The sequence below is a fragment of the Corvus hawaiiensis genome, chromosome 1 (assembly GCF_020740725.1).
Source record: "Corvus hawaiiensis isolate bCorHaw1 chromosome 1, bCorHaw1.pri.cur, whole genome shotgun sequence".
Taxonomy (NCBI): domain Eukaryota; kingdom Metazoa; phylum Chordata; class Aves; order Passeriformes; family Corvidae; genus Corvus; species Corvus hawaiiensis.
Window position 1 is genome coordinate 60,677,777 of NC_063213.1, and position 18,092 is coordinate 60,695,868.

The 18,092-nt window shown below is 36.4% G+C and overlaps 2 protein-coding genes across 26 annotated transcripts in view; one reads left to right on the plus strand and one right to left on the minus strand.

The window, feature by feature from the left end:
• LOC125327582 (voltage-dependent L-type calcium channel subunit beta-2) overlaps positions 1–7,691 on the plus strand; it is a 248,532-nt gene extending 240,841 nt beyond the window's left edge. For 10 of the 18 annotated variants that reach the window (XM_048307247.1, XM_048307288.1, XM_048307265.1 and 7 more), the window contains one exon: positions 1–7,691. In XM_048307247.1, the coding sequence (XP_048163204.1) occupies positions 1–492 (492 nt within the window). In that variant the 3' untranslated portion in view covers positions 493–7,691. The other 8 variants (XM_048307255.1, XM_048307272.1, XM_048307315.1 and 5 more) reach the window with 5 other exon arrangements.
• LOC125327652 (tRNA (cytosine(72)-C(5))-methyltransferase NSUN6-like) overlaps positions 6,790–18,092 on the minus strand; it is a 24,292-nt gene continuing 12,989 nt past the window's right edge. For all 8 annotated transcript variants that reach the window (XM_048307424.1, XM_048307461.1, XM_048307434.1 and 5 more), the window contains 5 exons: positions 17,403–17,522; positions 14,337–14,481; positions 12,479–12,627; positions 11,538–11,663; positions 6,790–8,388 (listed from right to left, as the gene is read on the minus strand). In XM_048307424.1, coding sequence (XP_048163381.1) covers positions 8,155–8,388; positions 11,538–11,663; positions 12,479–12,627; positions 14,337–14,481; positions 17,403–17,522 — 774 coding nt within the window. In that variant the 3' untranslated portion in view covers positions 6,790–8,154. The remainder of the gene's footprint in view (positions 8,389–11,537; positions 11,664–12,478; positions 12,628–14,336; positions 14,482–17,402; positions 17,523–18,092) is intronic.

The following is an 18,092-nucleotide window of genomic DNA, read 5'->3' on the forward strand; positions in this document are numbered from 1 at the left end:
CAGGGATCTCAAGGAGACCAGAGGAATGACCACTCGGTCCCTGAGCGCAGCGGTTCCCACATTGAAGAGGAAGCACGGGTGGAACCCATCAAGAAATCCCAGCACCGCTCTTCCTCCAGCCAACACCACAACCATCGCAGTGGTGGCAGAGGCCTTCACAGGCAAGAAACTTTTGACTCAGAAACACAAGACAGCAGAGATTCAGCTTACGTAGAGCCAAAGGAGGACTACTCACATGAGCATGGTGACCACTATGATTCTCACAGGGATCATAATCACAGAGACGAGTCCCATGGGATCAGTGATCACAGACACAGAGAATCCCGGCATCGCTCAAAGGAGAGAGACCGCGAGCAGGACCACAATGAATGCAACAAACAGCGCAGCCGTCATAAATCAAGGGACCAATATTGTGACAAGGATGGGGAAGTGATATCAAAAAAACGTAACGATGCGGGAGAGTGGAACAGGGATGTTTACATCCGTCAGTAACTTTTGCCTCTGGCAGTCTTGTGTTTCTTTGAAGTCTTGTAACAATGCCCCTTGAAAATATCTTGGGTTCTTCTTTGCAGAACATATGGTATCCTTCTGTATGCTGATTTGTATTGCTGTTGCTTGCATAGCAATAGCATGAAATAGAATATTCATATACTTATTTTTTTGGTTAGTGCTATATGAATTAGTGTAGTACAACTGAAGAGCTCCTGATGTTGTACTATGACATTTTTCAAGCTGTTTTTGGTAGCTGCCACTTGAACAATATCTGTTGCCATCAAGGTGTTGTTAGTGTTTTTTAAAAAAAAGGTACATTTGATGTTTAATAACTTCCCATGTATTCCGCAAGCCAGGATCAGCACATAAAAGAATCTAAAACTTTTTGTCTGTTCTGATTTTTAATTTGGATGCACCTTGATTTGCATATTGATTTAAGCACCACTCTGTTGCTTGTACCTCTGGTGGTCTCCGTATGAAGACAGAATTCAGTCTTGCCTTACACACAGGGGATCATGGAGTCAAAATCTATTTTCTATGTACTGGTACTGTGTACTGTATATACAGTTTATAAATGTTATTTCTGCAGACACCTTCTTACTATATAAGTTTGATCACACTGTTTTAGAGTCCTAATGCCAAGTCAGCAGATTTGCTTTTGAATTACTGGCAACTGGAACTAGCCTCACTTAGGAAATCTGTAACAGTGTTCAATCTAAATACTTTTTCTTCTGTAGCAGAAAGCTTATACTTATTGTAAATATGGATGAGTGCTTGAGATAACGGGTGTAACTCTTATGCTGTCCTTGCAAACCCAATTTTGCATTTTAAAGGTATGGTAAAGATAATGAACTTACCACTATAAATTATTCTTCTCTGTTCAGGTCACAAAATTGCAATGGGCACAGCTTAATTTTTGTTCTACTGTCAGTAAACAGAGCACACATGTTGGAGGTGTGTATGTGAGTGGGTGGGTGGTGGATTGGCGTTTGTGTGCGTGTGCGCGTTAGGCAGCAAACTGTGAGAATCTACTGAAGAAAACAAAGGTTACTCAAAAGCCCAACAAATCTATTTCTACCTTCTGTCTTTTAATTTAAAAATCCAAATTGCATTCAGGGCATATGAGGGAATTTACTGACCCAGGTAATTGGGAAAGCATAAATCTGCTGGCTCTTATGTTGAGACTTCAGGAGAGTAAAAACAGGCAAATGTTACTGTGAGTTTCACTGGAAATGTAAAATCTTTGTGTTTTAGAGTATTTGTTTTAGTAAGAAAAGTTTACACAGCTTGTGGAGAGTTATTTTGTTGGAAAATAAATTTTTGTAGCTTCTCCACTTTTTCTACACTTGCCAATTCTCTGCATTCCCACTCTGCAGCCAGCTCACTGCTTTTCCTTCACCTAAGCTGTTGTGCTGCTGATAAGAGCATAGAAAAATTACTGTGACTCTGTTAGGAGCTTTCTAGGGAAAATGCATTGAAGTCAAAGGGAGTGAACACAGTTTGTTTTGCACTGAACACCTGTTGCACTGGTAAGTGGGGGGAAATTCACTATTATTTTTGACTCCAGGTTCCATACCCTTGCCTAGTGTAAAAGCTGTTCTGCATCACATGTAGTCTTTGTAGTACTTGTATGAATGAAATACTTTTTGTATTTCCTTGTAAATAGCACATTATATAAAGACTGTAGTGTGATAGGAATTAGTTTAGCTGGAAGTTCTTTTTATTTATTATTTCAATTATGGGAATATCAGCATTGCCTGATTTTGAATATCATTTTAGTGAAATGGATAAGATACATGGCAGGTGCATGCTTTCTCCAATCTCCTAGCCCAGCGTCCAAGAAGCTCCCTTAAACATTCTCTGTCCTTCCTCTCCTACCCTTCTCCCTGATGCTTTATAAGCATTTTTACAATACCCTAAGAGTGGGAAATTCTGCTGTCAGTTATCTGGCCTTTCCTCCCAGTGCTGCTGACTGTTGTCGTTATTGAAGGGTAGGTTTTGGCTCAAAGCATGAACTGTGGGGAACACAAGAAAAAAGGTTATTTTTCTAGAAATAAAATTCTCATAGTTTTTCTAAACATCACTAAATGGCTTTGTAGAGAAAGGAAGAGTAGGTAAGTAGATACGTTGTACTACTAAATGGATATAAAAGAGTACATAAACAGTGGCTTTTGATACAAGAGAATTTTCAGGGTATCTGTAAAAAATGAAATTAAAAGACTGTTGTTTGAATCATATCAGATCACATGTAAGTGGGAAGAAAGTTATATTGTCTTGCTCTGTATAGCCTGGCTTTAACTAATTTACCAGCTGCAGTAAATGCTGTTGCTCCCTGCACTCATAACAGCTGTGTCCTCTAAGAAGTGATTCCACTTCAATACCTTGAATAATTTGTTCCTTTTTTTTTGTTGGGTCTTTGGTTGCGTTTTGGGAGTTTTTGCTTTGTTTGTGTGGGTTTTTTTTTACTTTTGCTCCAGAGAGTGTTTATTTTTCAGCTTTCTTAAAGTATTTTTTAAGGAATATTGGCAGAATTTCAAAGCACTGAGTAGTATATGAAAACTATGGCATAGGTAATTGTGTATAGACAAATAAATGAGAAAATAAAGTGCATAGTCCAAGCCCTAGTATTTAAGTATGGCCTATATATTGATTCATGGAGTACAAACATCACAAAAAACCAGACAAATCCAAATCCATCTGGTCATAGAAACGTGTTTTATATAGTGCTGCTATTTATGTATAGACAACATACTAACAAATGTGTATTTCTTAGGCAGACTCACTAAATAGGTTTTATTAGCCTTGCTGAGATACTTTTTTTCAGTTTCTGTTTTAAGAGTGACAAATCATTTGTAATGTGAGCTTGTACTACACATATTGCACAATACCACCTGCCTGCTGAGCACTACTTTGAAAAGCACTTTAACAGAGTTACGTCAATAAGAAGCTTTAAAAAACTCCAAGTGGAGGACATATCAAAGATTATTGTGATGAAATGTCTTTGCAAACTTTTGCCAATAGAAAGTTTAATATTTTTGGTTGCATTAGGATACTAATGCGTTCGTATTTCTGTATCTGGTTTCAGGGATTTTGAATCTGAGAAATTGTGGAGGTCCCAGTGAGCTCCAGAGTCTTATGGATGTATGGTACAAAACAACCTGTAAAATTTCCATTCAAATGAGCTAAAAAAGATAATAAAACCAGTGAAACCTAAGGAAAGGGAGGAAGATAAAATAGTTAAGTGTTATGGAAGTCTTGGCAGCTCAACTTTGTATTTTTCTAAAGAATTTCAGTATATGGAAGGAATGGGATGCATTTCAAAATCTGCATGTATATGTTAGATGTTAACCTTATTTTTGTGTGTTTTTTCAAATGAATATACATCAGTGGTGAGTAGCCTTAGTCTATCCTTTACCAGTTGTTTAGTGTTACACAGATGTCATGGAAGAAAGAATTCTCAAGGAGGGCCTGGAAGGAGGTGACAGTAAAAGTCTCAGAGCTGCTAAGGGACAGGACACTGGGGAGGATTAAGCAAACAGGTTTGTGCACAAAGGCAGCATCGGGATGAGTTATGAGCTGAAAGAAACTATTTTTATTAAATTGATCCATAAATTACTGGCTAGAATTTAAAGAATTCTTCTAGAATGCTCATGAATTCATATTCTGTGTCTGGCATCAGGAGATCAGAATTCGAAAAGAGTTCCATAATTTTTGCTTCTCAAGGAATAAAATCAAATACATAGTTTCTCCTAAGGCTCTGGACCTATTTAATGAAGATCAGTTTTAAAGCCACAAAGAGTTTCAGTGGAGCACCTCTTTCCACAGAAATCTGTATACTCTTAACCTATAGCCCTTATTATAAATGGAGGATAAGGAAATTAAATTCCACTCACTAAATCCTGACTAAAGGGAGACACCCATTTTTACCTCTGTCTGCATACCTGGTTACTCATCCTACACACGCAGTTCCTGCCCAGGTCTAATACCCTGCCCCTTAATACTTAAGTCTTTTATCAATCTGTTAGCAATTACCATTTTTAAGCTCTGTTGGTTAGTAAAGTCATACATTCTGTGACATGGGCAAAGGTTTTAATGGGGTCCATTATCATTCCCTCAGCTGGAATGAAGTGAGTGGTCTGACTGCTTTTAATCAATGTCTATTCAAAGGAAAAGAGTTGGTGTAAACCACCTCCTGTGTTTGTTAGTTACTAAAGCATCTTCAAAATTTATTTTGATTTGTGGTTGCATTTGACCTCTGTTTGCTTTAACACATCAGGCTGAAAGCTATTGCCCAAATGTTTTGGACTTTAATTCTATTCCATCCATAAAAATTGAGCACATTGCAAAAAACTTGATTACAAAGTCTAAACAGAGAAGTTATTTTTCAGAGTGTAATATAACGTTTCTGGTGTACATTTACTTATATTTATTACTTTATTGCATATTTTTCACCAAAATCTTAGTTCTTCTATCATCTGTAAAATATGTGGATGCCATTTTTACTGTGAATGTTTTTAATCAAATGTTATTCAATCAATTTTATTGCTTGGCAATTTGTCTGTAATTTATTTCCCCACTTTTATATAACAAACTTTTACATATGAGCTTACAGTAGTTTTGTAAGTTTCTTTTTATAACTTACCACCCTAGAAATGTATTCCTACGCAGCCCCAGAAAAGGTTTATATCAGATATAATAGAGATTAAGCAGGTTCCTCTAACTCATCCATATTCTCATTTCTTTATTCTTGCCACTTTTATCTATCATACATACCTACTCTGCAATGAATTCTAGCAGGACAAAATTGGATTTGCTCATAGACTTTTTATTCATGAACAATCAAACATAAAAACAAAGTTCTTTATATTTTAAACTACCCACTCTAAAGTAATTTCTTGATTGATCACCTTCACCAGCCCATTCCTTAAAAAGCATATGTGATCCAAAAAAATTGGTGCATTCTGTGACACTGAAACAAGAAAAAGCTGTATCATAATTTCATAATATATGAGGCTGCCTATTTTAGTATCTTTATACTGACCAAGATAGATCTTTAGATTTGGCACTATTACTAATCACTGTTTCTGCAAATAGAGAAAACTTCTTTTCAGACTTTCTTAAAGACAGGATCTGTTTGCATGCCTAATCTATCTATTTTGTAGGGTTAATCTTTCATTATAATGACAATAACTTTTTAAATTTAATATATAAGTATCTCATATATATAAAAATAAATAAATATATTCCATTGTGCTTTAGCATCAACTGGTGAAGCACAATGATTCAGTGTGTAAAGATAATCAGGAAAGTAATTGTATGATATGTTTAAAACACATATACACCATACATCAGAACTGTGTCAATGAGAAAGTATTCCTACCATTTCTAGTTAAAGTCACAGTAAGACTGTGAAAAGAAAAAAAAGGCATCCATCCAATCTTAGTCATCTAACTTAGCCACACCTATGGTCAGAGAAAGGATGGTGGCTTCTTCAAGCGATGGAAGCATCTTAATTGAGTTTCTGCTCTGACCTGCCTGATGGAGAAGTCATTACCAACAGAGACAGGGCCCTTGGGGAACAGCTGAGGCCTATCCCTTCAATATCCTGAGTGCTCTTTTAAGGCTAGCAGTTGACTTTTGCAGAAACAACCCTAATAGCAAAAGTAATTTTTTTAGGTGAAGTCTGCTCTGCAATTACACTGGAATTAACTACAAGTTAGTTACTTTTTCTTCCCACCCCTAAGAAATTTCTCATATAAAATCAAGTGAAGTCACCTTCTTAAAAAACCTATCATCCAAAACTAAAGAAATTGGGGGAAGTCTCAACAAATACTCCACTAAAAATTCAGCAATCTTAATTCTTTCAAATTCAGCATTGCACAAATCCTGCTACTGAAACTGGAGGTAAAGTTCCTTACTTTATATGAATACAGAAACTTCAGTATATAGTTTATGTGTGCTGATTAATGTTTACAAAATTTCTGTATTCTGCAAAAAAGAAAATGCTTTTTTACTAGCACTGAGTTAAAGATTTCAACATGTACTTAAAAGATAATCCCTTTTGTTACCAGGTAATTATTTTAGCCATATTTAGACTAGAAAGACTATAGTATGAACCTTCATGATTCTGAATAGGATATCTCACCTACTACTGATGAAACGAAATTACTTTAAATCTTCTTTAGACATGTTGTCTTTAATGGCAAAGAATGACCAACAAAAGTAGAGAAGTAGTAGACAAGAATTCCATTTTCCTATCCTGCTAGTATAGGCCTTACATGGATGTACCAGTCAACCTTGGCAGGACAGAAGAAACATTTGGTTTTTATTTAAGAGCAGTAGAAAACATACAGTATCAAAACATTTATGGAAAATACAAGGAAACAACCAGGCTACTGAGAAAGAGAACTGTATAGACTGTTTTGATTGCAAGCAAATACAAAAAGCACTTCTGACAGTAGAAAGACAAATGATAAACAAACTATTGCTCTTTTTAATCCAACCAAATAGCTTTTTGTGAAAAGACAGACATTTTTCAGATAATGCTTCTTAAAACTGGAAATTGATGAGTGAGAGGAAAACATCAAACACACACAGATGTCGGTTTCTGTTTTTCCATTGTACTTAGCTTTCCTTCTAATTTTAGTGCTATTGCCAGTTCCAGCAGGACTGAGAATACTGTTCAAACTGGAACTGCAGCAGAGTTTTCAAACACATCTAACATCGTTAAGAAATTTAGGTTATTTAAACTTTGAGCAATGTACTAAGGCAGTTCTCATTAGCATGCTTCCCCAGTTTCAATTTTCATATGATTATAGCTGGTGATGCTTTCTAACCAATAAAGAATTAACATTCTTAGTTGTTTGAAAGGTGATTTACAACACTTCAGATGGTATTATGCATTGTTTTCTGTCTTTTGATATATTAATCACAACTGTAGCCCCTTCTGTTACAAATGTTTGATTTTAAAACTGTCACTTGTCAGCCAGTCCAATAGGCTATTTCAGAACCAATACAGTTTATGCATGGGAAGTTTGATGTTGAAACACTATTTATTTACATTCCCAGAGTGAGATGGTTTAATATATTCATGCTGCTATAAAAGACATGCTACAAAGCCTAATCGTATTTTGTGTATATATTATGTGTACAGAGAATCTTGCTTGTATTAAAATAAAAGAGAAATGAGGTTCTAAGTATCAATTTATAAAACAGTTCTTTGTAAAATGTTTTGAGAAGCACTATTTAAGTAAACTAACTACTGGTAAACCTCCATAGAAACTACCCTTTCCAAAATTCATTGTAGTAGTTCCCATCTATTTTATTTATGTTTGCCTTTTGTGAAGCAGCTTATATCCCCTTCCTACGTTTGCTGCACCAGCTAAGAAAAAAGCAGAACAGACAGCAGTATGAGTGAACATAGTTGTCATTCAGGCACTGACCTGCTGTAAATACAAAGCAGAGAGAAACTTAAAAATGATACTGCCCTTCCCCCAGCCATGACTTTTCTGCTGCAACCTGTGGCTCTTTCCCATCAGAACAGCTGGCAGATCTCAGTGCTGCCATAGCAACCCTGCCGTCAGCCCGTTGGCTTGGTAACATTGCAGCAGGAAGAAAGGCACTTCACGTCTGAACTGTTCTTAGACTCACTGAGGTATTTTTTCAGGTTGCATTCCCAAATCCGTATTTACTGTTTGATTTAATAAATTTTGCAATGAAAAATCCTATACAGTCCTTATTTGCCAATGAAATCAGGTCATCTTCTCTGGAATCTTGCAAAGAATTAATATCCATTCCTTGCAATGTCACAGCAGATGGATCAAATCTCTGCAGCAGCTTCAACTGATCAAGTGACAGTCCAGCTCCCTTCATGCCTTCTCCTCCAATGTGAGGTTCCTGTTCAAGTAAGAAAGAAAAGCAAATTATTGCATCTCTTAAAGTTCTTAAATGCCCTAAATGTATTCTGCTGAGTATATGCAGAGCTATCTAACAACATGGACAAGCTACATTTATATCATTCACACCAGGAGATTCAGAAGTGATGTGGCTTCTTCTCTTGCTTTCATGTGGCCAGTAGTATACAAACATATATACAAGATTCAAAGTATTTTGAGGAGGTGGTGATGCCCCTCATCCACTTTTTCTCAGTAGTTTAGAGCACTTGTTGAGGATGGGTCTAAAACAACTCATTACTCCAAGGGCTGAAACATCACAAGAAAGCAGTTACCACCAGATAGCTGGTCTAAAGGGTTTAGGTTGCCGCTTCTAAATGATGCAGCACTTCTGTGTACTGACTTCACAGCTGTGAGTTAAGTCAAAAATAGTGAATCCTTAGCCCATTACCAATATCCTCAGTAACAGTAGTAGAATCCCAGAATCAGCTAGGTTGGAAAAGACCTTGGAGATAGATCATCAAGTCCAGCCTGTGACCTAACACCACCTTGTCAACTGAGCCATGGCACCAAGTGCCATCCAGTCTGCTCTTAAACACCCATAGGGATTGAGACTCCACCACCTCCCTGGGCAGCCCATTCCAATGCCCTATCACCCTTTCTGTGGAGAACTTCTTCCTAATGTCCAAGCTAAAATACCTGGATTCTTCACAGTAAAAACTTCAACTGGAGAGAGTAAAAGCCCCGGGCCAAAATACTTTACTGCCTGAAGAGGCATCATTTTGGCACATGATGCAGCAGAAAAAATATAACTTCGAATTTTCTAGCCATGTAGTAAGAATAACAGGTAAACGGGACTACTGTTACATGTGCATGTCTATGAGGCAGAGAATAAAAGACAGGAAAAATTTCAGGAGATGAAATCTGGCTTCAAAATCCTCGAGAGGAGAAGGACTTAAAATCCCAGCCCTTTTCTCAGTATTTCTTGAGAGTAACCTTGACTGCTTCTTATTTAATACTAATTCCTAGGAAAAAATTTAATTCTTAGCTGGATTGTTCTTTCAATGCATTCAGTAAGGAGACAGAACAAAGTGTGCAAAAGCTGGCACTGCAGTATCAAAAATAGATCTCCTTTGTCAATCTAGTCTAATGTAGTCCATAATGCAGCCTACAGCAGAGCATTTTTTCAGCCATCACACTTTGCTAACACATGAGCTCACCCAGTCAGCACATGATGCGAGTTAGCTGCTTAACCACGTACTGCATGCTGGAGAGCTGGGCAGCCAAGGGGCTGCAGACTGATTCTTTGTTTCCCTCAGCATGATTTCAGTGCTTTCCCGGTAAAAGACAAACAAAGATGTCTATTGCAAACTGAGAGAAAAATGATATACAAAGGGAGACAAGGATAGCAACTCGATGTAATAGAAGGAGGGAAAGGTAAAAGTCTAGAGGAAACAGTATTCCACGTGTTCAAGTAACTTGCTTGAAGGCAGACCAGTGTTTTCCTCTACCTTTTCATTTTTCCTTCCAGTTAAGTTACTGCATTTAAGCTGATCCACACTATCTCCTGTGTAAACTCCTAAGAGGAAGTCTGCACAAAGGAGCAGCTGCCATGTGGTAACCTCCACCTACAAGAACGCCTATGGCTCCATCTCCTGTTTTTTCCTTGCCCACATTACCCCATGTGATTCCAGGATCTGTTGCCAAACTGAGAAACTGGGAAACAGTGGACTGGATAAAAAAGGAGGTGTCCACTGACACTAAAGAATATGGGAAATAAATACATAAAGGAACATGAGGTAAGTAGACCCTAGACTCCTGTCTTCTGTTCATTGGAAAAGATCCCCTTAGTTTACACTAGTGGGGAACTGGTTATAAGGCATTACAATTTATATGTGGGTAAACAATTCAATGTCGTCTCATTTAAAATATACTATACATAAAAGATTAATTTTTACAGATATGGCATCTGTGTGTGAAAAAGAGTGCTTTATTTAAGACTGATACTACTGGTGAGAGAAAGTCCATTAAGCAAGATTAATCTTGCACTTGCGTTAATAAGGCTTGTGCTTTGCTTTGTCATTCTATCAAGAATTTTTTATGCTGTTAAGTTAAATGTATAATCTCAGTTGAAATGTCTTAGTTGAAAAATTCTTAGTGAATGGATGGTGAGAAAACAGACAGAAGAACAGACCATAAAAAGCTTTGATAAAGAGCTTCAGTTCTGTTAAATCTTTAGCAGCTGTCATATTAATTTCTCATTGTACAGCTGTTGTATATATTTTTTAATTTCAGTTAAAGATTCATTTAAGCTTCTTAAGAAAGGTACAAGTCATCACACAGTATGTAAGCTAACCAGGTATCAGTTAGACTTTTCCTCAAAGACATGATGATAAACAACTACCCCACCCAGCTCGTCACATCATCAAAGAGGAAGTGGGACATGTGTGGTCTGATGATGAACCCCCCTGAAGTACTAATAAAGGTAACAGATATTTCTGAATTGTATAAAATGTAGGCAGCATAGGTAAAAAAATTCTAGTATCTCCCTATATATTACCTCCTCCCAGACATCTAAATGGTAGACACTGACTCCAAAAAAGACAAGGTACAGTCTTGGGACACTGAGCCTGAAATAATTTCTTTCCTGCATTCCTTTTAAATAAAGCAAAAATAGCTCCCATACATATAAAATCCTCCTTCCTTGAAACACAAATTTATTTTCATTTATGTCCCATACTTTATATGCAAGTCTTCATGACTTCAGTGGCATTAGTGAAAAAAAAAATTCACCTCTCCTGTGAATGTGCAAAAGAAGAGAATAAAATATATGAATTAAAGAAATTGCAAGAGAAATTTTAACCTGTCTGACCTATCTTTTGTCCCTGTTGTGTTTCAAAAGACTGTTGTACAAATCAAAAAAAACCCACTATACACAGTGGGAAACTACTTAATGATTCCTAAATAAAGCTCAATTAAGCACAAAAAATAGACTTTAAAAAAGCCTCAGAAATCCTTCTGTTATTTCTATGCACACCAGTTAAAACTGTCCAAGGTGAAAAAAAGATGTATTGATAGTAAATATACTGTGTAACTTTACGGTTCCAAAATAGGCTCACTAGATTGTGTGAAATACTCTGAAAATAGTATTACCTGTGGATGAAGGTGGAGGCATGGAAAAGTTTTCAGGGCCCAAGCAACTTGCTCCTCATTTTCAGCAAGTGTAATTGTACATGTACTATATACTAAAACACCTCCTGGCTTCAGCAACTTCACTGCCTGCAGGGAGAAATAAACAATAGTTCAGCTTATTTTTAAATTTAAAACTTTCATATTAAGCAACATTAACTAATAGACCATGTACCTAGAATATTAAAACTGAACACTTAATTAACCTCAAACCTTTCTAAGTTAGGCATTAAGATACTAATTCCTCTCAGGGAATACAGCAAAGGATAACATGGATTAGAAAGATTCTTCTTTCCAAATAGGTATTATAGCTCATGCAGTTTATTAATGTCATTGAGATGATTCACCTTGTAAGATTTGTTATTTGTACAGCTCTGCATATCCCAGACAGATTAGATCTGTTTTCACCACCTGCTGCCAACCCTGGCTACACAATACTTATGTCAGTTATATTAGATGTCAATTGTTTCCATATATTTGGCATGGAAGCTGTATCTATGCTGCTTTTCAAGCCGTCATTCACTTTGAATATGTATCATTCAGATTTTGACAAGTTTCATCTTATCTTTCAGCATCAGCCCAAGCACACTCCTTAGCATGCTCTTAAGTCACCTGCTCTCTAACTTAGACCCTTGGGATTATTATAAAGTAAAACTGATAAAACTGAGGGAATTGAAAAAACACTGAGGTTTTTATTTACTATGGATTACATATACCTTTCCCATGCTTCAGTGAACTGGCTTCACCTAGCAACAGATCTGGTGGAGCTGAGAGGTTAACAGGACCCTAATACTTCCTGGCTGCTGAAAAAGTAGGGAAAATGAGGCACCATTTTTTGGATAAGTTTTATGCTGCAAAAGCATTTATGTTCAATTTAGCTTACCTACTCAATGTTTAATACATACCATAGTGAAAAGCTTGCGCTGTAGTGGCTGATAAGAGGCCACTTCCTTTAAAGTTGAGGAATAAGCCATGTTTGGTCTCTGTCCCATCCCACTACATGGAGCATCAAGAAGAATTCGATCAAATGACTCTGGTAAGAATGGGGGTCCTTCTGTAAAAAGCAGTTAGTAATGTAAAATGTGCCTGTTTCCTTCCTTGAGAATTCACTGTAGATAAGGACAAGCTCTTACTTATGTCTTCCTTGACATAAAACATTTATGCGCTACAGACAGTCTCAGCTAGAGACAAGTCTCAGCACTGCTGGTGGTAGTTTTCATCTCCCAGAAAACTAAACAGTTTAAGTTCTGTCAGCTGAAAAATGATCCCTTTAGGCAACATTTTTTTTTAAAACTTAATTTAATAATTTGAAAGTAAAATGAAAAAGTAATGAAAAAAGTTGAAATATGATTGGTCAGAGGTGCTAGGTACAGAGCTGTACATACAGACTGTAAAGAACTCCAGTCAGCTCAGAAGTGTGCAAACCTTTACTGAGAGAAACCTACAGTTAATAACTGAGATTGCCTTATAATAATTGGACTGTCTATATAATAACTATTTCTTGTGATGCATATGTAGCTATAGAAAATAACATGAACTACTGCAAGTTCTAATGTGAGACATGCTGCCTCCATGGCAGAACGATTCAGTGACCAAGGATTGTGAAGAGCAGGACAACTTCTGACTATTACCTGGATGACAATATATATGTTCTATATGCAGAGCCTAGCCTTAAATCTGTACCCCAATGACTCAACAGCCCAGAAGTTTCTATCTCTGCAGTGCTAGGGAGATTGTCTGGCTCAGCATCACCAGGTACTACTGCTGCCAAACAATACAGTATTATCACTGTATTAACTACTAATACCTAGTTTGCTCCTGCACTACAAAATGAATTTATCTGGTTTATCTACCTCTGATCCATTACTAAAATATTCAAAATATGTCATGTGTTACTTGCAGGGATGTATAGAAAAGCCATCATGATCTCTCAGTATTACAGCTTGCTCTTGTTCATCTCTGTAATTGCTACTTGCCACCTACAGTATTTAACATTCATAAAAAGACTCTTAAGAAAGTACTTTTGTTCCTCCAAAGCAGGAATAACTGCAATGCATAGGGACAAAGAAGGTGAATTATGCAATCTGATTCCTACTTAGGCTAACCAGTGACTGAGATAAAATAGAGTGAGAAAGAACAGCATACTTTGCACAACAAACTAAAAATAATCAAGGCAGCAGATACCATTTAAATCATTCCATCATGGGAACAGAACCAGTATCATAACTGCATCACTTCAGAAAAGCAAATGAAATTACTTAAAATAATACTGTGCTTGTATATAACTTTCCCCTGAACAGCTGAACAAACATCAATGAACTAAACGTTACAGCACTCCTGGGAGTTAGGTATTAATAACCCCATTTTACAGATGAGGATTATGAGGCAGAAAAGGGAAGCAAGTCTGCAAAAATAATTTTTTTCTCAGACTAGGTCAGACAATTCAGAGTATGGGGTTAAATGTGATCATGAAAAAAGGTTTAAGGCTTCGTCAGTCTTCAATATTATCCGGGAAAGGAATGCATTTCCTTTGAGAATATTAGGTAGTGACAAGGACAGATAATTTGCCTTTTGTATTTGCTTCATACAGAAGCTGATAATCACAAGAGAGTAGAAAATAAAAGTGCATTCACTGTGCTGAAGCAACTTAGGTATCTACCAAGATTTCAAGGACTTGTAGAACTGTGACAATTTTAATACTGTTTTTGCAAAACATTAGCATTTTCTTCTAAAAGCTACTACTACCCAAATTGTTTATTTTACCTTGTTTATCCTCTCTCTTCTCCACTGAAAGGGCCCTTGTTCCATCATAGCAAAAGGCCTTAATGCAATTCAACTGTAGCAATTCAGCATTCTGCTTGATTTTCTTGACCTTGTTAGCTATCTTGTCCATGGCTATTACTTCACCCTGAAAAAAATCCCAAAGTTTTCATCAAAAGCATCGGGATTAAATGGATGTGCACTTTCTGTTTTCCTTTCCCCCACCCTGGGCAGGTGTAATAAATAAAGTACAGTCTTCCCTACAGAATAATTTTATTCTTAAATCCACACTCCTGCAGTCCTTATTCACACGTGTGTTCCGTGATAGCCGCATTAGTCTGAAGCAGTGCACATTCCGACTGCTTGGCACTATCACTCCAAGGGATGCTGTAATGTCTGACTTCTGGCAAGTGGTTCTGTTGTTTGTTTCTTTTTGTTTGTTTTGAACTGCTTAAGTGGGCACTAAGATAAAAATTTAATCATTTGAAAGAGGGTAGAAGCCTCAAATACATGCTAAAATAGGCCAACAGGTTTTAAATTTGTATGGAGAGGGTAGGAAATACGATCACAATATAGCTCAGTGCTGAGGAAATGAGACCCTCAGCCATGTCTCTGATTTGCTTAGACTCATAACATACTGTAACACTTGCAGTACTTGTCACTCAAGTTACTTCAGAAATAGTGTAAATACTAGAATAAACATAGAGGTGGGGGGAGGGAAATCACAATTACACATTGTTCCCTTTATGTAAGAATAAGAGTTCTTTTTTCCTCCCCCAAAATAAATCAAAACAGACACACACCCCTAACTGCTACGTGAAATCTGTGAACACAGAGTAAAGAGTAGCATCAGTAAAATCCAGAACAGAAAGACCCAATGACCAAAAACTTCCACTACACTTGCTACAGCAAATACAATGTGCTGAGAAAACAATAACTTTTTTCTATTTGGTGATGGCTCTCTAGAGGTTTATAGACGGGTAACGTGACTAAGATAGTTTAAAAATTAAAAAAAATCAGTAAAGATAAGCTGTTATCTGTATGTTGTGTTACGCAATAGGACTGAGAGGTAAGAAAGTATTTAGGCTGTGTCAGTGGTGTCCAGTCTTCAGCTACTGTGAGCCGATCACCTCCTACAGGTGCACTCAAGAACCAAGTGCCACTGCTTGTCCCCTAACACCATTCAACTGATTGCACTCATACACTAAGAACTGACTGTGCTTCAAAGTTTCATCTGTTGCAAGAACAGTGGATTTCCTGCACATCTCTGCATACTGCAGAGATAAAGAAATGAGAGAATCATAGAATGGTTTGGGTTGGAAGGGGTCTTAAAGATCATCTAGTCCAACCCCCCTGCCATGGGCAGGGATGACTTCCACTAGACCAGGTTGCTCAGAGCCCCATCCAAGCTGGCCTTGAACACTTCCAGGGATGGGTCATCCACAGCTTCTCTGTTCTTTTCTCCATTTGGCCCATGCCAGCCACTGCCAGAACAACTACTTGAAACACATCTGGAAAAAACAGTGGTCTGGACTGGAATACAAATAATAATAAATTCTCAAGCTTTAACTATTCCCAATTCTTTTTTAAGAGCTCTTAACATTACAGAGTAATTTTATATCTTGGTTATGACATTTAAAAACAATATATTAATGTTTATAATTATATCACAAAAAAAAGTAAGAGTGATTCAAATATTCTGACATGCGAATGGTTTAATATACCATCTGTGAAAAATTAGTACAGAAAATCTGTGAATGAACTTAAAATCCGGTAAGAAGTGCTTTTTTCTGTATCTTTATCTTCCATATCTTAAAATTACATACTCAGGAAAATCAATTGAGATAAATATTCAACATCTGTATTCTTAATCTTTACCACTTCAGCTGCAGGTAAGCAGAATCAAAATATGTAAAGTGACTAAGGAAATAAAACAGTTCTGCAAAGTTATACAAATTGTAGATACACAGATGGAAAAAAGTATAGATGTAAATGAATGCATGACATAAATATATGATTTACAGACTTCCTTTATTTATCACATTGGAATTCTTTACTGGAAGCTTTATATATGTATATAAAAAATGTCTAATGACTGTCTAATGTATTTTTAATGCCTTCTGCCAATGTTCCATACTGAGGGAAGAAAACACCTCCATAGGCAAACCATCACAGAACTGAATACATGCCTTTTCTCAGTACATTCATACCATTACATACTATGCCTTCCCATTTCTGCACAGGCAACTGTCAAAGTACTGCATAATGTAACTGCAAGACTTCTAAATAATCTGATCTATTCTAATAACCCTATTTCAACAAAATAAAAAAGCCTTACCAAAATTTTTAGAGAAAATATTACATACTTTTTCCCTTCTGCTAGAGAAGAGTAACCTGCATTTCTGTATTTCACTGTGCACATAACATCTTAATATATGCAAATTTGTAATCCTATAGCTAGATTCTTATTTTTGTATGTTCCCTTTTCCTTTGTCTTTCTCTACATATTTTTTTTTTTGTTTCTTCTCATTTTTGTTACTTTCTCATGAGCTAGTTTTGGATTTGTGACATTCTACCATAGAATGACAAATTCAGCCTAAAATCATATCTGTATGCAGAATTGCTAATTTTTACTGAGAAAAAGTTAATCAGATTAGGAACTTTTTAATAATTTTTTGTAAAGAGTTGTGTGTTTCTTTGGCACACAGTAGTAACCCCTGATTTTTATGTATCTCAGTTTCATGAATCCAGCATATTCTTGCTTAACTTTGCCTTGCATGTAAAAAATTCTATGATTGAAAATAATTCAATAACATTTTAAAAAGTGAAATGAAACATATTTCAACAGTGAATTTGTAGCAAATAAGGTTTTAAAGGTGATGGTGAATATTTGATAAAGACAGTCTGTCGCCCATTTCAGTAACTCTGATGTGTAGCAAAATACATTGGTAAATAAAATGTCAAAATATTGTTTGCTGTTGTAAATTATCTGTGCATTCTAACAGGTAAGTGAAGAGAACTGTACAAATGAACTTTCCTCCTTAGACAGAAAATTCTTACTTCTCTTACCTGGTCATGCATTAATGTTGCAAGATGGGTTGTTTTTCCTCCAGGTGCAGCACACATATCCAAAATTTTCTCTCCTGGTTGAGGGTTTAAAATATGGCTCACAACCACAGAAGGTAAATTCTATCATAAAAACAAATACGGGAGAATTCAAACCTTATACCCTGCATCAATTCCTTTATGAAGGAATGGCAAACTCATTAAAAAAAAAAATCATTCAGCAACGAAGATACCTATGATGTTGCTCTCAGTTCTTTAACAGGAAATGAATTATTTTTATCATATATAAGGGACAGTTTACGACAGAAGTCTCCAGTGGCTTGTTTTTTATATAAAGCTATGTCTGAGTATCTATGACTGAAGTTTAGCAGCTCATGACTGAGGTGACTGCAGTGCTAGAAGTCCAAATAAAATAAGCTGATACTGGCTCAGACACAGAGGAGCTCTGTTTATTACAAATATTTTTAATTAACCTGTTTATTGGAACATTTACTATATTAACATATTGGTGCAGAACATTAAAGAACAGTAATACCAAAAGGCAGAAGTCTAAGCTTGCTGAATTAAAGTACCAAGAAGCTGAACTGTGCTATTAATTGTATAAACAGAACAGCTGCACTGAAGAGAAATAACGTACAATAATTGTGCACAGTACTGCACCTTAGACAATATGAAAATATTTTCTTCTTAGTT